This window comes from Diospyros lotus, chromosome 11, assembly GCF_014633365.1.
Source record: "Diospyros lotus cultivar Yz01 chromosome 11, ASM1463336v1, whole genome shotgun sequence".
In the NCBI taxonomy this organism is placed as follows: Eukaryota; Viridiplantae; Streptophyta; class Magnoliopsida; order Ericales; family Ebenaceae; genus Diospyros; species Diospyros lotus.
The window spans coordinates 14,046,493-14,070,439 of NC_068348.1; the positions used below are offsets into that span (position 1 = coordinate 14,046,493).

The following is a 23,947-nucleotide window of genomic DNA, read 5'->3' on the forward strand; positions in this document are numbered from 1 at the left end:
GAATGGTTCTCTCTAGGTCTAGGACATTAAAAACACCCACGTAGCCATTGAGGGTGAAGCAATGGAGGCTTGGTCATTATCAGTTGGAATAGCAATTAGATTCAGGTTCGGATACGACCAACTGAATTTAGATGTCCTGATATGATTTCAACTACTGATGCATGAATGCATCATATGTGTATATTTATTTCCAGTATAAAAAAAAAAAAAAAGTTCGAAGTTATTTATCTGTTCTTAGCTGAGTTGAAAAATTCCTGAGACCTAAACACTCTTTTGATTTCCATCATTTCCTTTGCTATCCCACATCACCATTTGGCCCCATTACTTCCTAGTAAGATCCCTTTTGATTCTATGAATCATGCAATTTCAGGATATAATTTCAAGAGCAAAGAAACATGGTTAATTTTAGATGTTGTTCATTGAGACACTATTGTGATCATGAAGCTATGTCAGGTCCCTTCCTTCCTTAATTGCATTTTTGATAATTGATGATACTTTTTTGAACTTGAATTACATCTACTCCAAATTGAGATACATCATTTGAGAGCAACTTTGAGTGATCATTTTATTGAAGAGAGACATATCCAGTGAGGTTTGCAATCAAAGCTTAGAGAATTGAATGTAATATGTTGACTGATTTAACTTAAAAATATGCCCTGGACAAAAGTTCAAATAATAACATTTCTTTGAATGTCCAAAGTCCCTATGCTATTTGATCATACATTTTTGCTTCACATATGAGATTTAATCTATCAATGAGTTTGTGAATGATGAAGTGTTCTTGCATTTAATTTGATTGCTAAGGGACTAGCAATATTTAAGTTGGGGGGTGTGATTGATGCTCGAAAATGCCAAAAATTTGTTATATTTTTATTACCTCTTAATCCATTTAATCAGTTAAAAAATATCAAAGATTGCTTGTTGCAGCCCAAATGAAGGCAAAGAAGGCAAAGAGATAAAGGGTCAAATCAATTCTTCAAAGGCATGATCAAAAGAGGAAAAAGAAGCCAAGAAATGAAAATGTTCTGACGAAGTCAAACACATTCGAATGAAAGTTGAGTAATTCGAATGAGTGTTCAGAAGATATTCAAATATGGAGTAATTCGGATAGAAGCCAGTCAATCATTCAAATGAATCATTCAAACATTCGAATATGCAGACTATCGGGAATGTATTCGAATGAGGTTGGCCCAATTTGGATAAGAAGCAGCAAATCAGGGACTCCTAGAAAAATTGTATATATTCGAATGTCCCCTAAGTCATTCGAATAAGCAGAAAATGAGAAAATATTCGGATGAGCATATCGTATGGAAACAATGAAGAAAATCAAATATTGTCCAAGTATTTGATAGTATTAAGCACAATAATAAACACTTACATGAATAAAGAAAATCAATTCATGAAAATCAAATTATCATATTTAAGTTACATCAAAACACCTTAGTTATAGAATTTAGTTCATATTACAAATTATAGAATCCATAACAAAACAAATGAACATCAATATAGAATTTAAAAGAAATGGAAGAAGATAATAAAACTCTTTTGATGTGTAGGATTTCCTTTTCCAAAAATGTTATCACTGATTCTTAAAGAAATCTTCCACCAAGAGTACTTCAATTCTTCAATCCTTCAAGCTCTCTCACATCCAACTCCTCTATTTTTTCAACCTTCATTCTCTATTTATACTCATTCATTTCTTCTTTTCCTTAATTTCCTCCTTAAAACATGGGATATCCTACCTCCATAATTTCCTCCTCCATGTTTTCCTCTTCTATATTTTCCTCTCCATGTTTCATTCAAAAGTTTAGGTCTCATATCCAATACAAAATAATCCCTTAAAATATCAAGAATTACCATTTATGGATTTTTGTAAGATGTGGGCTTAATTTAGTTAGACTTTTGGGCTAGCCTTCTTAGGTCCAATTGGGCCTAATTTTTCAGGAAATAGGCAGCCCAAATAACCCTTAAAAGGCCTCTTGATCCATCTATAAATCAGCCCAACTTGGAGAAAATGGAATAAAATATTCGTAGATAATGCTGAATTTTTGACAGTTTTGACCTTTTGTCACTCCAACAATCATAACTTTCTGTAGAAAATTCGGATTTAAGCACCGTTTGAAGCGAAGAAAAGTAAACATATAGAGCTCTCACATATATTTTTTTTCAGAATTGTTTGACGTTCCAATTGGTACAACTTTTATTTTTAATTGGACCCTTGAGTAGCGAAAATCCATAGCTTTTGTTATTCTTTCTCACTTTTCCTTCAAATCCTGTCAACATGATAAATTACCTAAAATTAATATAGAAAACATATATAAGCATAAAATCAAGTAAGAATGGTATAGAAAATATTAGCACATCATCAAACATCACATGGGCACAATTTAAAGAGCTTTTTAATACCAAATATTTTCCCTTATGTAAAAAGATGGAGAAGGGCTGCGAATTTCTGAATTTAAAGCAAACTGGGAACATGTCTATTGCCTAGTACGAAGATAATTTTACTCGGCTAATCAAGTACATGCCTATCTACAATTTGGATGAGGAAGCAATGGCCCAACAATTCCTTGGAAGACTAAAGCTGGAAATTCAGCAGGCATTAAGCTCCTTAGGGGCCCAGACTTATGCTAAAGTAGTCCTACAAGCTATGATGATAGAAAGCAACCTCTATCAAATGGGCACCCTAAAAGCAGAATTTCGAGAACTTGAGGATAGAAAATTGGGGAAAAGACATGACTTGGGGATACAAGGAAAAGATTTCAAGCCAAAGGGTAATTATCCGAGATGTCAGAAATCTCATCCTTGTGAAAAAAGAAGTCGTGTTACACCTGCGGAAGAAATGACCACGTAGCTTGAGACTGTCCCAAGGGACCCATGTGCTTTATTTGTCGACGATCTGGTCACCTATTTAGGGGCTACTTGCAGAGAGGAGAAGTCAATCAACCCTAGACAAACCAAAGAGGTCAAGAACCACAGCGGGGTCGTGTGTTCAATCTAACAAAAGAAAGCGCCAATGCCAACTCGATAATCACTCAAGGTACTATGATTAATTGACCCAAGGCTTACTCGTTCATTTGTATTACATGCATTGGCATGATATCTAGGGTTTGGAGTTGGGGAAGAACTAGGTTGTCAATGAATTAGTGGTTCGAGGGAAGACAAAGGAAATTAAGATGAATAATTAGTTTCTTCTAGGGTACTTGTAGAACTACAAAGGAATGTGGTATTCCATTCAAAATGATTTTGCAGAATTATAATGTTTAAATTTATTGTATTTGTGGGAAAGAAAGGATTGCAATATTGAGAAGATTCGGGAATTATGATAACTTATGGTTCATTGGTAATTTTTTATTTATGGGCAATTACGGGTTGAGGAATGTTATAGGCCAATGTGGGTTAAATATAACCTTGGATGTGAAAATGATTTATTGAAGATTTGTAACTTTAAGGAATTCAATTGAGAAAGTTGATTTGAGGATTAAGATACAGCAAAGTGAGTTAAAAGGAAGATTGTAGCAAGATTGTCTTAGATCCTGTTATGGATACTATGAGTATCTGGTGATATACCAACACACTTGCAGCCTGTATGGATTTGATGAATAGGTGTTCAAATCATACTTGGAATAATCTATGGTTATATTTATTATTATATTCTGATTTACTCAGTTAGTAGGAAAAATAAGCAAGGCTTGAGGATTGTCTTAAGTACCTTGCAAGAATCGTAAGCCTACGCTAAGTTTTCAAAATATGAATCCTGGCTAACACAAGTAACTTTTCGAAGTTATGTTGTGTTGAAGAACAAGTTAGCCATGAAGGCTGAGGAAATAAGAGAGTGGAAGCAGCCTTAGACGATGATTGAGGTATGAAATTTTATAAAAGAATATTTCCTAGTGTTGCTTCACCATTTATCCGATTAATGCAAAAAGGAGCCAAGTTGGAGTAGAACGAAGCAAAGTAAGCATGTCCTTCATAAATTGAAAGGGAATTAACCTCTACTCCTATTTTAGCAATGCCTTGTGGAAAATGAGGACTCACGGTATATTCTGATGCTTCTAGGAGGCTAAGGGTGTGTCCTCATGATGGTAATATATGGGTCTCGATAGTGGAAATTGTGGGCCACATTATATCACCCATGATTCGAAAGTGGTACCAGTTGGGTTTGCCTTGGAACTCTGGCAGCATTTCTTGCATGAGGGAAAATTTAAGGTCTTCATGAAGCTTGAGGTACTTGTTCTCTCATGGGATTTGAGTGGGGGCAGCAATGGTAAATAGAGTTTATGAAGGATTACAATTGTTCAATCAAATACCACTCTAGCAGGGCAAATGTGTGGTGGCCGATGTAGGGATAAGTCTACTCTGGTAGCCAAATAGGGTGGCTGATGCAAGGATGAGCCTGCTCGGGTAGCTAATCTGATGGCCCAAGAATGAGGACTGGCAGAGGCTTTGGCCTGTTGACAATGTATATGATTCCTGAGGGAGTGTCTATTTACGTCATAGCCTGTGATTCACTCTCATTTGATGAATAGATCTGGCAAGCTATTTTAGAAGACTCGAAGGTGTGGTAAGGTGTTGATAATTGGGATTGGGTCAAAACTCCTGACTTCAATTTTTGAATGAAATACTTCAATTTTTGAACCGAATTTATGTGCCTAGGGCAAAGAGTTAAGGCAAATCATACTAAATGAAGCACACCAAGCCAAGTACGTTATCCCCCCTAAAGTTACCTCAATATGTGAGTTTTGAGGAATGAGATGAAATTTCGAGAACGAAATTTTTCTTTAAGGGGGGGAGAGTGTAATACCCAAGATTTTTAAATTTAAATGTTTGAGGAAATATGACATTTCAAATGATTATGAAAGTCTTGAGATAAAAATATAATTTTTGAGCTAGGGGTAAATTTGTAATTATTAAAGTTCGAGTAAAAGTGTAGTTTCGAAAAACTCGAGAACAAGTGTAATTTACCAAAAGACTTTGGAATTGATGTAAGAAACATGTTTCCTAAGGGCATTTGGGAGATTCAAGGATAACACAGGGACTTAAATAAAATGGATTTCAAATCTCAATTGAATACGACTTTGGATTTCAAAAGTTATTTCAATATAGTTTGGGACAAGTGGTGGGGCATGTGGCAAGAAACCATTGGCCACTTGGAAGTCATGATGACGCCTCATAAATGGACCCAAGGTGGCAACACACAATTGGCCTAGGATTTCTATAAATAGGACCAAGGTTTCCTAAATCCATTCAAGTGAGTTTCGAGTTGGGTTGAGAGATTGTAAGGTAAGGATTGTATTCTTGAGAGAGAGAGAGAGGGAAATTCTGTAAAAATAAGGAGCAGAATCGGTGGAGAAACGAGGGAGAAACGGGCTTCGCCGAAAAATTCGAAGCTTCGCTGAAAATTTAGGCAAAGTTACCAGAAATTGACGAGGTAAGTCCAATCTAACTTTATATTCCTGTAGAGGGAAGAGAGAATGAGGTGAAGGAATAAATGGGGGTCAAAACGGAGTTAAAACGAAGGAGAAAAGCCTGAAAAACGAAGGCAACAACAAATCCATAATGCTGGAGCCGGAGAAGATAACCGGCGCGTCCACTGCGCGCGTCAGGTCTGCCTACGCGCAGGGGCGCGTTGACCCCCTTTCGAATGCTCGTGCGAGCGCGTGCGGTTTCCCTTTCCCTTGAAATTTCATCGAAATACAAAATAAAATATTTAGAATATATATGTAAAAAAAATTAAAGTTTAGGTTACAAAAATGTGTTTTTCATTGAAAACCTGTAACACCCGGTGTTATAGGTGTTAAAAGAATGAGAAAGAAAATGAGAAAATTCCAAAAAATTCCCTTGAGAAGGTGTCGGATTGTAACACCCCGTGTTACCAGTGTTATAAAAAATGAAAGGAAAACCCAAGAAGGCCCTTGAGATGGAAGGGCTTAGGCCGGTGTCATAATACCGAGGTAGGGGTATTTTGGTAATTTGGGCAATAAGACCCGATAAGAGGTTGGGTATAGACCTTGGGTATTGCCTAGTGCTAGAGCCTGAAGGGTGGTCAGGTGTTGTGAGGCTAGCATGATGGAAGCGGCTTTGGTATGGACAGAAGTCCCAGCTAGGTGCCGGGATGAATCTGACCTTGAAGTGAAAGGCTAGAAATTAATTTTGGTAAATAAATTAAGCAAGGGAGTCTTAATGGTGATTTTGACAAGGTTTTGGTCATGGGAGACATGCATGTATATATGCGCATGTGTAAAGGGTTGTGCATAAGTGTATCTATGGGCATGAGTATTGTATAGATATTTTGAGAATATATGAGTGATTAAAGAAATTTTAAAGGAAAAGATTATTAGTCACTCAAGCATTTAATGAGGCAATGATGGTGGCTTTTCTTTAATTCCAAAAGAAAATATTTATGTCTCTCACCATTAATGAAGGCCTTTATGATGTTGAAAGAGAAAAGAAAATTAATTGGAAAAGAAAAATTGTGTCTTCAGATGGAAGACATGATCCAATGGCCAAGATTAAGGATTGGAGGCCAAGTAGGTGTCTAGTGATGACACTTGGCATAGTCTTGGGAAGAAAGATCATGTATGTATGTGTATGTGCATGGGTGGAGCCATACATGATCATATATATATGTGGATGTTGGGAGATGATAAAGTGAATTAAGATAATTCAAAAAGGAAAGTAAAGTGGTCTTTCAAGCATTTATTAAGGGCAATTATTATGTTGCCAAAAAGAAAAATGCAAAAAGAAAAGAAAATGGTCAAGCATTTATGAATGAAAATGAGGGATTAAATTAAAGAGAAATTACGTGATTTTAGTCACTCAAGCCATTAAAGAGTGTGATGATGGTGTTGGGAGGCTTGACTTTCAAGATATATATGCATACATATATATGTGGTGTGTTATGTAAATGGAAGAATAAGGATTTTAATGAGAGGTGTGGATTAATTCTCCCATTTCAAGAGAAATCCAAGGGTTCATATTAAACCTTGGAGGTTGGGAGAAAGGTGTAAGATATATATATATATATATGAGAGAGGTATAGGGATGGGAGAGTTCTCCCATTCAAGTAAAAGAGGAAGAGAGGAAGAAGAAGAAAAAGGAGAAGAAGAAGAAGTCCAAGAAGCCTAGAGGTAAAAGTTACATAACTTTCTTGTATTTCTCATTTTTAAATGATCTCTTTATGATCCTAGGCTTGTTTTTCATGAAAGAGTTTGAGGAAATTAAAGGAAGTGATTTTGGAGGCTTGAAGTTGTTGGGAACTTGAAGATCCATGGAGTATTGAGGTAAGGGGAAAGCCCCAAGTGGATGGGGGCTAGCAAGACTCTTGTATGCATTTTAACATTTTTGTGCTTACTTTGCATATGCTTGTGTGTATGAGACTCATGGCCATGAAATTGTGTGTTGGGGTGGGTATGTTGAAGCCTTTAACCTTGAGGGTTGAGGTATTGGAACCCTAGGCACTTGCATATGGCATTGGCATCTATATTGTTAATTTCCATACTTTATGTCATTGCACCCTTATTGAGCTCTTGGAGCTCATGAGGTTTATTTGACCTCTTGTAGGTATTGAAGCATGCTATGGAAGGGTTTGGCAAGAGAAAGAGGCTTGAGCATGAAGACATTTGAATTTTTTTTTTTTCCAAATGGTGTAATTTTTGCTTAATTTGTATATGCCTTGTGTAAGGGTTTCTTTAAGCCCAAAGGGTACGTTTTGATGTGTATATATGGAAAGGAAAATCTGGAGAATTTGGACATTTTTGGGGTGTTAGAAAGTTGGAATTTCAAAAAAAAGGGTTGCTGGAAAATTTTTGAGAGCAGCAGGTCGGGCAGGCAGCAGGGGGCGCGCGCGGCAGGCACGCGGGCGCGCGACCGCGCAGGCGCACGCGGGTGCGCGCGCGTGGCAGGCGCACGGCCGCTGCTGGGGCCAGCCCGCGCGGTGGCCGCCCCAGGCAGCGCGCGGCTGGGCCCAGCCGGCCGTGGGGCCCGCGCGCGGAAAAAAAAAAAGGGAAAAAATTCAAAAATTAGGGGAATAAAAGGGCCCAATTTTGTGAGATTTTGGGCTATAGAAAAAATTATAAAATCCCCGAAGGAGTCCCCGAGCGATGAAATATTGGAAAAATTGGAGAATTTTTCTGAGTATGAGTTTTCCCCTTAGTCTAGCCCGGTGTTAAGAAGCATCTTGAAGCCCTTGGGCGGCGTAGCGGGTTATTTCTTCATTCATAAGAAACTCGCGAGGTCCTAGGGTGTTTATGGATCCTGGGTAAGCGAAGGGCCAGACGAAGCCTAGTTCCCACCTAGGGTGTTTCTTCTTGAAACATAGTCCGCCCTTCATCTCAGACTGGGCAGGTGAACAGTTCGGGTAATTGTTCACGAGTAACACCCGTAAGTGGGAGCGGGGCGTTACAAAACCTAAACTAACAAGTGTAAACAGTGCACCCGAAAGGTAAAAAGCTAAAGTGAGTGGTTCATGTATGTTTCTTGCTTCATCTTGATCATTTTTTATTTCATTTATGTGTGATTTATGACTTACATCTCATATTTCAATCTTGCCTGCATCATTGATGTTTGTGGCTAGTTAGTGGGTCATCATGGTGATCGGGATGGGGCTAAGGAGTTTGTGACATGATGACTAGCAAAGGAAATGGCAGTGGGAAAAGATTCTTGTCATTTCTTTTACTTGCTTGCTTATGCACGAACTGTTTCCTGTTGGCAAAATACAACAATTAGAATTTTTAGGAGTGGGATGCTTGTGGATGCCGATGGTCTCGAGATTCGATCGAAGCTTGGTCTTAAGGTTTAGGTGGGCTTCCGAAGGAATGCTTCTGAAAAAGGGTCTTCTGAAGGGTCCTCTCGAAGGCTGGCTCGCAATAAGCTCTAGGTGAGTTGTTAATGGTATGGCGGTCTGACGCTTCCAAAGGGTCCTCCCGAAGATCCCTCCCGATGGCGTGGTGACAAGTATGGGTCTACTTGGATGGATCAAGGGTCTTCTTATAGAGAGTGCTTGTGAAAGAGGCTTTCGAAATGGACTTCCGAAGGATGCTTTCGAAGAAACTTGAGGAGGGTATTTTCGAAGGAACGAACAGGGTCTTCAAAGAGCTTGGTCTCAGCAAGGTCTTCTGAAGGAACATCGCTTCCGATGGGTCAACCCACAAGTTATCCTTCTAAAGGAATGGGTGTGATGCTTTCCAAGGAACTGTAGAGAGTAAACGAGGGTTGAAGGCTCGCGAGATTTTTCTCCCGCGAAGACTTTCCGATACTTAAGTTAGTAACGGAAGGAAAATAATCTTACGGAAGGGAAAATAGGCTAAGTTTCTAAAAGAAAGTGAAAGTGATATACCAATGTCTGGATTCCCCTTTTGAGAATTGTAGCTGGGCTTTTATAGGGCTTGAGCTTTGAGGACACATGTCATTTCTAAAGGTTTCCTCCCTAGGACCCCTCCAAATGGTGCTTCCAAAGGAGTCTGTTAGCAGCTAGTTTGCCTCAAGAATCAAGCAGCAAAGGTTTCTCTGAACTTCCTTTCGATGGACCCTTCTGAAGCAACTTCATATCTTCTTACAAGGCTCGGCCTTTCTTCCTTCCAATTATTGGGGTACAACATTTCCTTTCTTGCTTACACATGCTTGTATCTTCTTTCTTGAACCATCTCACTTAGATGTAATTATCTAATTTGGATGTTTCATACCTTTAGAATATTTAACATCCCAGATATATCCGACGTGCCAAGTATCCCGGAGACAAGCAAAGAAAAAAGCAAAGCAGTGGTCAAAGCTTGATTTAGTTTTCTATTGTTCTTATACTACAAACCTTGTGTTAAAGAAAAGCTATTGTAACCTTTGGGTTTCTCTATCTATTTTTAATTAGATGTTGTATAAAGAGTTTACTATTGTGAGTTTATTGTGGGACTTGAGTATCACAGTTGTATAAACAGGAGTTACAATGGGCCTTCGGTTTGTCTTTATTTCAATTGAGGGTGTATGTTGTATGATAGACATTATAAGAGTTTATTTGTTGAAATTTGAGGATTTATATTTCACAGTTGTACTTGTACCAAAATTATATAGTGAAAATTCTTGTATAAAGCATTTAGTTAATTTTCCGATTTGATCATTCGTTTTCAATTATAAGAATTTTCATAATGCTCGTGGGTGATATTAAATTGTATTTAATATCATTATATATTTGAAAACCAGAACTTTACATTTTATACTCATGAACAACCAATAACAATGAAAATACATTATTACAATAAACATATCATGGCTAAGGTAAAGATGATCGTCAAATGTCAGTAAAACAAGTGAACCAATGCTATATAGTTTAGGATGAAAACACCAATCGCCCACTCCCTAACACGTCCATTCCACTTGTGTCCACCAATTCATATGAAAATTTAATACATATATGCAATGACACACGAGTTATTAAATAATAATATCTTAAATATAATAGAACGAAATATCTTAGAATAAATGAGGTACAATTCTTATATTTACACGTACACAATGTAAATACAAGTGTCAAAAAGAGAGATAAACAGAATTAAGCATTTTAACCCGTTCGAATGATCTTTTACAAAACGACGATAACACTTTGTCCGACAATGTCCAAATTGAAACGGAATACGAGGGTAAGGGTGTAAAAAACGATGTCGTATGCTGTACTTTCCCTTGCTTTACGGAAGTTGCCTTGGCAATATCACTTCTTTCGCGCCCCTTCCACGCATCGGAATAAAACCCTAGCGTCACTGTGGCATTAGAGCTCCACTCACCAGAGAGGCCGAGAGAGAGAGAGTTCTGAAAAATTCTCCGTAGCCAAACATGGGTCGGATGCACTGCCGCGGGTTTGTCTTCAGTCTCAAACCTTGTTTAATTCCTCTGCATGACTACCTCCGTACCGTACTGATTTTTCCTTTACAATTACAGCAAGGGAATTTCAGCCTCCGCATTGCCCTACAAGCGAACCCCTCCCAGCTGGCTCAAGACCTCTTCTCAGGACGTACGATTTGACACGCATTGATATGCATAGAGCTTTAACTTTGATTTGTTTTTTTTATTTTTGGGGATGTTGTTTCTCAGGTTGAAGACAACATTTGCAAATTTGCGAAGAAGGGATTGACACCATCCAGATCGGTGTCATTCTTCGTGACCATCAGGGAATCCCTCAGTCAAGAGCGTCACTGGAAGCAAGATCTTGCGCATTCTCAAGGCTCATGGTATATATGTTCTCTGTATGATTATGCCCGTATATTGTATCTGATTTTTTTTTTAATTGAATTAGGGCTTGCTCCTGAGATTCCTGAGGATCTTTATCATTTGATTAAGAAGGCAGTTGCAATTCGTAAGCATTTGGAGAGGAATAGGAAGGATAAGGACTCCAAGTTCAGGTTGATTCTTGTTGAGAGCAGAATTCATCGCCTGGCTCGCTACTACAAGCGGACTAAGAAGCTTCCCCCTGTTTGGAAATAGTGAGTCCAATTCTCTTCTCTTGCTCTTACATAGGCCAAGTTTATGTATCCTTCTGTGTTGCTAATATATGTCAATTTGGGTATTATTGCTTTCGGTATTTCTTTGCAAATGGCTCTTCTTTAGATTATTAGTTTTCTTTCTTCGTAAATGACCAAAAAAAATATTTAACTTTGGGCTGTTTTTCAAATTTATTCCAAACTATTTTTTATCAAATCAACACCAGAACTTTAATTTTTATATCAATTAGGTTCTGCTATCACTACACCCTAAAAAATTTTGCACTGTATCATGAAATTCACATATATAGATCATTAACGGTTGTGAAACTTATTTTACGGTATAGTGATGAAATAACATAACTGATATGAAAATTAAAATTCTGGTTGTGATTTAATAAAATTTAAAATTTTTGGAATAAATTTGACAAACAATGCAAAGTTTGGTTTCTTTTTTTCGGTTATTTACCCCTTTATTTGGTGTAGATTGGTTAGAGCTTTTGGTGTGGCCTGCCTCTGCAGTATTTTTCAATCCTAGATTCATTCCAAATAAGCAAGCGTTTCTTTTGAAGTTTCTATCTAAACCTTGCCAACTTGATAAATAATTTAGGCATGCCTATCGAAAGAATAATTAGTGTCATCATCTGGGTCAAGTGTTGCATGACAAATTCACACAAGTTTTTATGTTACATTGATACCAATTCTGATAACAATGGAAGATGAATTTAAGCCCAATGTTTCATTCTTCTAAATCTTTCATTTTGCCCTACATTCTCTAGTAAGCTCTCTCGAGTTAAACCACAATAGTGTGGCGAGCACAGCTTATGAAGTAGTGCACACGCCATTTGCCAGAATTATAGTTCTCAGTCATTCTGAATATAAATCTTGTGCTTGAGAAAATCTTGGTTATGTCTAGATAATATGACCACTTACCACGACTATTATCGTTCGTGATGCTGCTCATTTGTTGTTGAATCTGTGGCTAAATTTTCTTCAAGGCATTATATGATGGAATAGCTGAGTTGATTCAAGCACTTATTAAAATATTAGCAGTCTAATTGTTTCTTTTTAACTACATAACCTAGCTGTTTTACCTTCAGTATACACAATAAAAAGGAGAACTTTTTATATTTGTTTATACCTATGGCTGAACAAGTAATATGTTAGCTTGTTATTGTTGATTACTTAAACCTACTTTCTACCCCATTTTTTCTTCCCTTGTCTTATGCAGTGAGTCAACCACAGCAAGCACTCTGGTTGCATAGACCATGAATGATGATCAGATGCGATGATATAAGCCTCTATGGACGGGTTGGGCAAGGAAGATTTTGCTATGCATGTAGTTCTTTTGGCTTGGCAGATGGAATGAAATTTTGGTGCTTTTAATCTGACCGTCATACTAAGTTAAGTCTTTTGCCAGATAATCCTCCATGTACAAGGAATGTTTTCCAATAGGTCTTCCCTTCTCCAATTTGATTGCATGCATTCTCCATTGAATGTTATGGGGATCCTTTCTTGTGCTTTTTTGCTTTTGAATATGCTTTGGGTTGACAAGTCACAAGTGGGGATCTTACAGTATAAAAATGCGCCCTTGGATGTGTCTTTCATCAATGCAACTTTTGGAGTAGTAGTAGTAGTACAGGAGAAAGACCAAATTAATTTTTGAAACAGGCTGGTCGCTCGAAGTCAAGTTCCCAAAGCCTAATGCAGAAATAAGCTTTGTCACTCGTGACTATAAAATTCAACCAAAAAAATATTGTTAATCCAATCAAATTTCTGCTCTATGAAAGATGGACAAACCAAAAAAGTTTGTACAACCCATATACACAAACTTATCTAGAAAACGAACTGATGTACAGAGTTCCCATATCATCAACAGATACCATATAGAGAGTACAAAACTGCCACATTGGTGATCCTGATACCAACTTTTGCATTGCTGAGGGGCTGGCTGCTTAAATGCTGCTGAGAAGAAGGGAGTGCCCATCTTCTACGCTCACCGAATGGAAGGCCAGGATTGTCCGCCCCCTTTCAGCCGTAGACGAGAAGGGTAGAGCCTAGTAAAGCACAACAATAAACCGCCGGGAACCCCTCAAGACGACCCTATCTAAGATTAAGGGGGCTAACCTCATTATCAGGAGATTCGGGACCGGGAGAAGGTTCACATTCAGGAGCTATGAGGATTCCAGAACTTCCCGCCCTGTCATTCGGAGCATCATACCGCCTATCATTTTGCTGACTGGAACTCCCGGCACCGTCGTTGCCACTGGTATCCTCCTTCGAGACAGCACGAACCAAGTCTGGCCGAGCTTCAACGCCTACTCGCCTCAGGTGTAGCTGTAACATTGCGGTGAAAAGTTGGAAAAGCTCAGCAACCATTTATCAAATAATCTATATACATCTAGTTCTACGGTGAATGAAGATAATTGATATAGTTGTATTCCATAACTTAGTTGACATGATGAAACCAACAAGTACAATATGGAAACACAACACCGTAGACAAACTATCTGTTGGGATGTAACCCACATAGAAGTCGAGAATTCATGTAGCCAATCCCACATAGTGGGATAACGGCTGGATATGTACATCTAGTTCTACCATTAGTATGCTGTTTATGACAACACAGCCTAATTCAAAACACAGTTAAAATACAAGTTAGAGAAATTTCACCAACATACCTGAAGGTGGAGATTAACTTCATCAGGTCGGGAAAGGAATGGAAAATCACCCCCACTCTTCAAAGATGCTCTTCTGGCTTCAGGATATCTTTCGCACACCTCATCTTTGAGTTGTTGAGGTGTTGCACAATAGTCATTGGTCTTCACGTATCCATGTCACAGAGAAACAACGAAATCATCAGAAAAATTTCCTACTTATTTCATGGACCGCAAAATATTGTGAAAATGCGACAAAGAATCTAGGAAACAAATTGTCAGCACAGTTATGATTAGGAAGATGATAGCAGGTTAAAATTTTGATTTAAATTTGGCCGGCCACAAAAGACTGTGCTAATTAATAGCCACCAAGTCTGGATGAAAGAGAGCTGTATTAAGTAACTGATAACTAACATAAAAACTGTTCAATCTTTTAAATTATGGATTCTAAACACAAAAGTTTGTAGCAAAAGAGTTAAGAGACAGACTGAAGAAAAATTGGTGGGGAACTCTCAAGCAGGATATTGGATGTAATGGCCTCACAGAAGATATGACAATGGATAGAAATGATCGACAAACTAGAATCCATGTAGCCAGCTCCACCTAGATTGATGTTTTAAATATGGGATTTAAGGCCTGGTATTGTTGTGTTGTAGTAACTGAAGAATTGATGTTTTAACTTCCAAGGAGTATCTAGATTGCAATCTTACTTTATACACAACAAATATGTGCACACTATTTCTCTGATCTAACCATATCAATATAGAAACATTAAATTCTAAATACAAGCTTTAGTTGAGTACTCGTGAGATAAATGCCTATCAGCATGAGATTGATATTACGTACATCCATTATAGTTATAAAGGAATCTGATAGCAAAAGTGGTCCAACTGAAGCTGCATCTGCCATTAAAGTCAGTCTGGAAGCCAAATCATCTCTTGAAAGTGTCTCAACCTGCATGACATTTGAACAATACAATGTAGAAAAAGCCACAAGTACCATCTTCTCTTAGATAAATGCTAACATAATTAGGAACAGCGATGTCAATGTAATGAAATCGAGGGCACGAAAAAGGAAAGTATATGTGAGAGAGAGAGAGAGAGAGAGAGAGAACTTTCAATTATCAAAAATGAATCAATGTTTACAAATGACAGCACAGTTAGTGTTTATATAGCAAGCTGAACATAACTAATATAGCATAACCGAATAACAACATAATATAACTCATCAACAATTAAATAGAGCACAGCCACTTAAACATTCCACCTCAAATCAGGCTCCCTAGAGTAAGCTATTTCTGAAGTGCTGACACTAGACCTAGGACTGCTCTAGGTGCTCTGTGTAGGAGACAAAACCAAACCAAGCTTCTTACAAAGGAATAGAAACCAATCTCTTGTCTTGACAGTCCCTTAGTGAGAATATCAACAATTTGATGAGTAGTAGGCACATACCGAATCTCAATTTCATCACTTTCAACCTTCTCTCTCACAAAATGAACATCAATCTCGATGTGTTTAGTTTTAGAATGAAAAACAGGGTTCTCTGCCATACTTTTAGCAGCCAAATTATAACTCCACACAATGGATGTGGTTAAACATGCATAACCCAATTCAATTAGTAATGATCGAAGCCACAAAAGTTCAGTAACACCTAGGGCCACAACTCGATATTAAGCCTCTCCAACTGATCGAACTACCACAGATTGCTTCTTAGAAGCCCACACAACCAAATTTGCACCAAAAAATACACAAAAACCACTGGTAGACCTCCTTGTGATCTTGCAGCCAACATGGTTTGCATCTGTATAAACAACTAGAGACATATCCTTAGACGATGGGGAGAACAACAAGCCTAGATTAATAGTCCCTTTAAGATAACTCAATAATCTCTTGCAAGCTAACCAATGTTGCAGCCTAGGAGTAGACAAAAATTGGCTCAGTTTATTAATAATGAATGCTATGTCCGATCATGTATAAGTTAGGTATTGCAACGAGCCAATCATAGTACGGTACAAAGAAGGATTAGAAAACATATCACCCTCATCAGTCAAGGAAACACACGAACCCATAGGTGTAAAACAGGGTTTACAATCCTACATAGCAGCTTTCTTTAATAAATCTATTTTGTACTTGGATTGGGTCAAGTATAAACCAGTGGAATTTCTATAGGCCTCAAATCCTAGAAAGTAACTAACTGGTCCAAGAGTCTTAAGAGCAAAATGCTTATCCAAATCATGAATACAAGACTTCAAAGTAGTAGGGTTAGAACCAGTCAGTAAAATATCATCAACATAGACCAAGATAAACAACACAAATTCAACAGTGCATTTAATGAACTAAGCATCCGAAGTGGCCCTAGAAAAACCCCAACTCTGTAAAGTAGTTCTTAACTTTGTATACCAAACTTGAGGAGCCTATTTAAGTCCATAGAGAAACTTTCGTAGCTTGCAAACATGTGTGAGAAACTTAAAATCAACAAACCCCTTAGGTTGAGTCATAAACACATTTTCAGTAAGATCTCCATTCAAAAAGGCATTGTTAATGTCAACTTGTTGAATCTCCCAATCGAAAGTCACTACTAAAGAGAATAGAACATTGTTAGGATACATTTGTACTAGATTAGAATTTGTAATGTGAGGAAAATGTAATGTTGTATTTTCTGTTTTGTTCTTCTAGAAAGGGTTGCTATTATTTTAGGTCTGACCGAGGTTGTTGTAATTGCCATTTTGGCAGTTGGTCAGAGGGTTTCTCCCACCCCCTATAGCTTATAAATAGAGGCCGAGAGGTAGGCTTTGGGGTGTGCTTTCTATTGTGAGTTTACAATCTGTCTTGGGCAAGAATGTGCAGTGAGAAGGAGTGTATATCTTTCTTGTATACAACTTTATATAGTTTTCAGGTTTATGGGCTAGGTGAGAGTTGGGTTTTGTGGCACATGTAATCGTGTATTGGTATTCAAGATAGTGGAGAAAGCAAGGGCAAAGCCAATCTGGATGTAGGTCTTTAATTGAGACCGAACTAAGATAAACTTGTGTGTTGTGTGCAGTTCTTGATTGTTTTCTTGATTGAATTCTGATTTCTACTCGTTGCGGATTAGAGAGAGATCGATTGGTGTGTTTGAGTGATCATAGATAAGGGTGAGATCTAGGTTAACAACTTGATATCAGAGCTGGTCACCTCTAGATTTGATCAAAGTCTCAAGAATCTCAAGTCGAAAAAGACGATCTCAGGAAATCAAGAATGGCACCAATCGCTTCTCGATCAGATATCGACAAGTTCGATGGGAGCAATGATTTCAGCCTACGGAGGATCAAGATGGAAGCACTACTCTACAATCTCGGTTCGGAGGAAGCGCTGGAACAAGAAGAAACAGCCAAGGGAGAATCAACCGGGAAAGAACTTCAAGTTCTAACCATAGAACAGAATGAGGCACGGATACAAATCAAGAAGAAGGCCTATAGCCTTCTTATTCTGAGCCTTGGAGATAAAGTGCTCAGGGAAGTATCAAGACTGAAGTCTACGACAGAAATCTAGAAGATGTTGGAAGATTTATATCTCAAGAAGACCCTCTCCAGCCAGTTATTTCTCAAGGCCAAGTTTTTTTAATTTTAAGATGCATGAAAACCAGAAACTCCAGGATCATTTAGATGATTTTAAAAAGCTGTGTTTAGACCTAGAAAACATAGATGTTAAATATGATGAAGAAGACAAAGCCCTAGTTCTCCTATACTCTTTACCTAAGACCTATGAGAATTTTGTAGATATTCTCTAGCATGGTAGGGATAAACTATCTTTAGAAGATGTAATAGGGGCATTAAATTCTAAAGATTTGAGAATAAAGATGGATAGTAAATCATCTCTAGCAGATGCATTAACAACAAGGTCTAGAAATCCTAAGAAAGACTTTAAGAACAAAGGTAAATCAAGATTTAAATCTAGGAATGGAAAAGGGACAATTAAATGTTATTATTGTCAACAAGAGGGTCACATTAAGCGGCATTGTCCTAAGAGGAAGAAGGACTATGCTGATAAGGAAAAACTTGATGGTGGGGTAAATGTGTGTAATCGCTTGGTGTGTTTGAGTGATCATAGATAAGGGTGAGATCTAGGTTAACAAACATGAATGGTAGAAGCCTTGACTACGGGACTAAAGGTGTTTGTATAATCTACACCCGGATTTTGAAAAAAGCCTTTAGCAACAAGCTTGGCCTTGTGTCTAAGAACAGTCCCATTAGAATTATACTTGACCCGGAAAACCCACTTACAACCAATCAAATTCATATCAGGAGAGAATGGGACAAGATCCCATGTATGTGTGTGTTGCAAAGCTGAAAACTCCTCTTCCATGGCTTTGACCCATCATGAGTCTATAAGAGCTTCACGAACTGAGTTTGGCTCTAAAGAACTCACTAAAACATGAGATAAAGAGGTCACTAATTGTTTAGACTTAGATCTTGTAACCATTGGATGAATAGAGGATGCTGGTACAGTAAGAGGTTTGGAGACGAGCTTTTTAGGTGTAGGAGATGGAGGATTAGATGGCTGAACAAAAGGAAAATGTGTAGGAGATAAAGGATTAGAGGGTTGAACAAAAGGAGAATTAGAGGAAGTTCTAATAGGAGCTAAAGGTGGTGTTACTCAAGAACAAGGAGAAGGAAAAGACTAGAAGAAAGAAGTTGATACCCCATTAGTCGACATCCCAACAGTATCTGATTGAAATGAACGAGAATGAAACAAAAAAGCAAATGGAAACTCATTAGGATTGAATTGAACATGTCTCAAAACATACACCTTACCCGATGGATGCAAACACTTGTAACCAGCTTGAGTTTGGCTATATCCAATGAATACACATTTGGTGGAATGAAAATCAAATTTGTGCTTGTTGTAGGGTTTAAGATAGGGAAAACAAGCACATCCAAAAGGTTGGAAGTATTGCTAATTAGGCAGCTGATGATACAGTAGATCAAACGGGGTAGTTAACTTGAGAGGAGATGTAGGCAACAAATTGATAGTGTGAACAGCAGTAAGAAAAGCCTCTACCTAGAATTTCAAAGGCATGTTTGCATGAGTTAATAGAGTTAAACCCATTTTCGCAATACGTCTGTGTTTTCTCTCAACCACCCCATTTTGTTGGTGGGTATAAGGACATGTAAAGCAAGGTTGTATCCCATGGCTACAAAGGTAGGGAAAAAAGGCTTTAAAATGGCTTTCAATTTAGCTTGAAATTGAAGTTTAACAAATTTGTGAAAAACAATAAAGGTTGATAGGGCATCAGATTTAAGCTTCAATGGATATAGCCAAGTATAAAGTGTATATGCATCCACAAACACAATATAATATCTATATCCTTCAGCCGACACAACTGGTGAGGGTCCCCATAAATCAGAAGATATCAATTCAAATAGTTTTGTGCATTTGATTGGACAATTAGCAAAATGAAACTGATGCAATTTACCCATTTTACAAGAGTCACAAAAAGAAAGTTCAGACCTTGAAAAAGGAATTTGAATTTTATTCAAGACACTTTTTAGTACATTTGATGAGGGATGACCTAACTGAGCATGCCATTGTTGGCAAACATTCTGATTTTGAGCTACATTTGCAATAATTGACAGCTCATGACCAAATGAAGACTGTCTGTTACAAGTATTCAACGACAAATTCTGTTTATTATATTGGTTGAAATACAAATCAGGTCTAGAAGAAAAAGGCTTAACAGGCTACTTGATAGGATGAATAGAAGAGCTACAAGCAGCATGAACAAATGCTAGAATCCATCGATAGAGTCCATCCTTAAGTTGTCCCCGGAGTAACACCTGCCCTGAACTCTTGTCCTTTTATCAAACAAGAATCAGCATAAAATTCAGCAACAACATTGTGATCACGAGTAAATTGTAACACACTAAGTAAATTTTTAGTCATGCTTGGTACATGAATATTAGGCAAGGAAAAAATTGATTTAGGATGAGTTTGAGTGTAAACATGACTAATACCAACATTAGAGATCGGTAAATTCTTACCATTTCCAATAGTTACTTTGTCTGCACCATTGTAGGGAGCATGCAGCAAGAGATTGTTAAGTTGGGAGATAATGTGATTCGTGGCACCAGAATCAACAAACTGCGATGGATCTGCCAAAGAAGATTGAGGTAGGTTTTCAGTTAAAGAAGAAAAATTGCCATAGGAAGCTCCTTGAACTAAACCTATCTCACTCATGTAAGGCCCATTAGACTCACTAAGGGAAGCCATGTAAGCTTTAGGATCAATCTAAACAACTCCATTGGATCTATTAAAGCTTTGATTCGAATTAGTTCTCTGAAAATTTCTATCATACCGGTGATAACACCTATCAGCAAAGTGCCCTAGTTTGCCACATAATTGGCAATAAACCTTCCGACCAAAGGCTCTACCTCGACCTCTACCACCACCTCGATTCCCATGACCACCATAACCACCACCTCTAGATGTATAGCCACCTCTATTTTCATTAGTGTTACCAAAACCACCAGCATTTCGTAAGACTACATTTGCAGACATAGGAGAGGTCATAAACGATTCAAATTGGTCAATGAGATTGGCAAATTCTTAGCAATAATTCTCTGTTCATGCATCAACAATAGATATTGTACTTTCTCTAAGTCAAAATCGTCCATCTGGTATGTAATCAAACTAACAACAGTTTCATATTCTTGATCCAAGCCATTTAAAATTGCAAGTAGGATTTCTTTATCATTCAACGATTCACCAATTGCTCCTAAAGCATGGCCAATGGTTTTTATCTTCAGTATGTAATCATTCATTGAGAGTGATTCTTTTTTAATTGCGCGTAATTGTTGTTTTAGATGGAAGGACTTGGCTATAGCTTGCCTTGAATAAAGACTCTAGAGAATTCCATACCTCAGCAGATGATTCGCAATGAATTACATGCGCAAGAATGTCCTTATTGATTGTGGAGAACAACCAACCTAGTAGAAGTTGATTTGAGCTTATCCAATTTAGATAGTCATGATTCGTGATCTGAGATCCAGCTTCTCCTACTTCTGAATCTAGCACATACTTCAGTGGAGATGTCGACTTATTTAGAAAGGACATTAAATCGAAAGCTCCAACTATAGCAAGGATCTAAGCCTTCTAGAAGATGTAATTGCTGGAGTCGAGTTTAATTGGAATGAAGCTAAAGCTTTGGCTGTCTTGCAAAATCATGCTGCGATGCAGATGATAGAGAAGAGGAAGATCAAGGTGGTAGAGAAGAGGAGGAATTAATTGTTGGATTGAACGCTATCAAAGTAGAGCGGTAGTGGCTCTGATACCATGTAATGAAATCTAGGGCATGAAAAAGGAAAGGAAATGCGAGAGAGAGAGAGAGAGAGCTTTCAATTATCAAAAATGAATCAAAGCTTACAAATGACAGCACAACTAGTGTTTATATAACAAGCTGAAAATAACTAATACAGCATAACCGAATAACAACATAACAGTCTACAAATAATATGACTCATCAACAATTAAACAGAGCGCAATCACTTAATCAATATGTGCTTCAACCGTCAAAAAATGTGATGGCTTCCTTCATTCCTCTTCAAACTTGTGTTCGCTGATAGTGGAAATTCTTGTCTATACAAGAAATAGATAAATGGAAATCAATCAAATATGAGTTTAAATAATGAAAGAAAGCTTAGAGTTTTGATCTCGGAATGCAATTTTATTACAGCTTAGCTGGCACACCATTTGGTGATTAGGGACAGACATTTCTTCCCCCCCCAAAACCAGCAAATTAGTGGATGTTCTACATCCTTTCTACTATGAGAAATAGTGGAATTTGCAACTGAAAGGAATTTTAATTGAAATATTCAACCACGTGTGAAAATTGCAAGTCTGGAGTAAACAAAAGAAATATCAATGGTTAATGCATGATTTATGACAGTGATTGCCCGTATAAAGCAGAGGGAAGGGGCAACTTCAAAAAATTCTTAAAGAATCTTAAGTTAATTGTCTCATGATGTTCTAGTTAGCACATAATACATGCTCTAAACCACTATCAAAAGGAACAAAATACTAGCTGATAGAATTATTTAATGCAACTGGAAGTATATTTTGACATCCTTGTAGAATTCTATTAGGTTGTGTTTAGATGGGGTCATTTGTCCACATCATTTGGGATGTGGGATTTCAAATCCCAAATCCCATGTTTGGATATAAAATTTTGGAAGGGATTTGGATTTGAAATGACTCCCAAAGAGAGATGCAATTTGACTAAAAGATTCGACTACACATTAATATTTTTTAGATAAATGATTACAATTAATTTTAAAATATTTTATTTTTATTTATTAATAAAAAATACTTATATATGTTCGTATATTTGTTAAAATATTTACATGTATGTACACATGTACGCTCATATGTACATATATGTATACATAAGCATACATACATATACAGTATGTGCATGCCTGTATATAAAATATCTATATATGTTAATATATATGTACATATATATATAACTCCTATATATATATATACACGTATACGTGTTATTTATATATAAGTACTATTTAAACACATATATACATATATAGGTATATATATACATATACTTACATATGTTTGCATATGTACTTATGTATACAAATATCTAGAGTACATACATAAACAGGTATAATATGAATGCAAGTATGTTTCAACATATTCGCATAAGTATATATGATACATATATGCACATATATATGTGAAATATTTTTTTAATGGGATGTGAAAAATATTTAAGCATATATTTTTGTTTTATTTTAATTTTTTCACTTTTTTTTAACATTAAAATAATTAAATTCTAAATCTCATATATAATAGTCATTCTGTAGAAAATAAGAGAAGAACAGTCAAAAAATCTCTATATTCTCATATCAATATGCACCCTATTATTAGGGAAAAGGCCTACAACTTTAGGAAACTATAGATTAGGAAACTACAGCTTTTAGGAAATTACAAACAATACATTGTACAAGGAAACAAAAGATACAACATAAAATTAGGAAATCTCTAAAACTCAACAGCTTTCTAAATATGGAGGATAGTATTAGGGCTGATTTTAGAAAGCTCATTCCATACTTCCGTGATTTGGATATCATTCCATACTTTTATGGATTATTCAACACTCCCCCTCAAACTAGTGAATAAATATCCATCATTAATAACTTCCTCGTAAGTTCTTCAAATCTTTTGATAGGCAATCATTTTGTTAGTAAATCAGCTAGCTGGTTTTTTGAAGAGACAAAAGGTATACAAATCACTTTAGCTTCTATCTTTTCCTTGATAAAGTAACGATCAATTTCAACATGTTTAGTGCGATCATGTTACACCAGATTATGTGCAATGTTAATTGTTGATTAATTGTCACAAAGTAATTGCATAGGACCATTAATAGAAACCTTTAGATCATCCAGCACAATCTTCAACCAAAGTAACTCACATAAAGCCAAATGCCATTGCTTGAAACTCTGCCTCAACACTAGACCTGGCTACTACACCCTGTTTTTTACTCTTCCAAAACACCAAATTTCCTTCCAAAAACACCTTTTATCCATAAGGGAGCCTCCATAATCAACATCAATGTAGCCTAAGACCTCCAGTTCCTTCCCTAATTTGAATAATAAACCCTTTCCTAGAGTTACTTTAAGATAACACAAAATTCTTCTAACAGCTAGCATGTGTTCTTCAGTAGGATGATGCATGAATTGACTCACAAGGCTGATAGCAAATACTATGTCAAGCTGGGTGTGAGAAAGATAAATTAATCTATCTACTAACCTTTGGTATCTCCCCTAATTAATCA

At 37.0% G+C, this 23,947-nt stretch overlaps 1 protein-coding gene and 1 pseudogene across 1 annotated transcript in view; one reads left to right on the forward strand and one right to left on the reverse strand.

The window, feature by feature from the left end:
* Positions 1–7,975: 7,975 nt before the first annotated feature.
* Positions 7,976–12,988, forward strand: LOC127813152 (40S ribosomal protein S13-2-like; annotated as a pseudogene).
* Positions 12,989–13,099: 111 nt separating this feature from the next.
* Positions 13,100–23,947, reverse strand: part of LOC127813151 (uncharacterized) — a 38,759-nt gene continuing 27,911 nt past the window's right edge. The window contains exons 6-9 of the mRNA XM_052353955.1: positions 14,966–15,073; positions 14,144–14,284; positions 13,590–13,799; positions 13,100–13,519 (exon numbers count right to left, since the gene is read on the reverse strand). Coding sequence (XP_052209915.1) covers positions 13,418–13,519; positions 13,590–13,799; positions 14,144–14,284; positions 14,966–15,073 — 561 coding nt within the window. The 3' untranslated portion in view covers positions 13,100–13,417. The remainder of the gene's footprint in view (positions 13,520–13,589; positions 13,800–14,143; positions 14,285–14,965; positions 15,074–23,947) is intronic.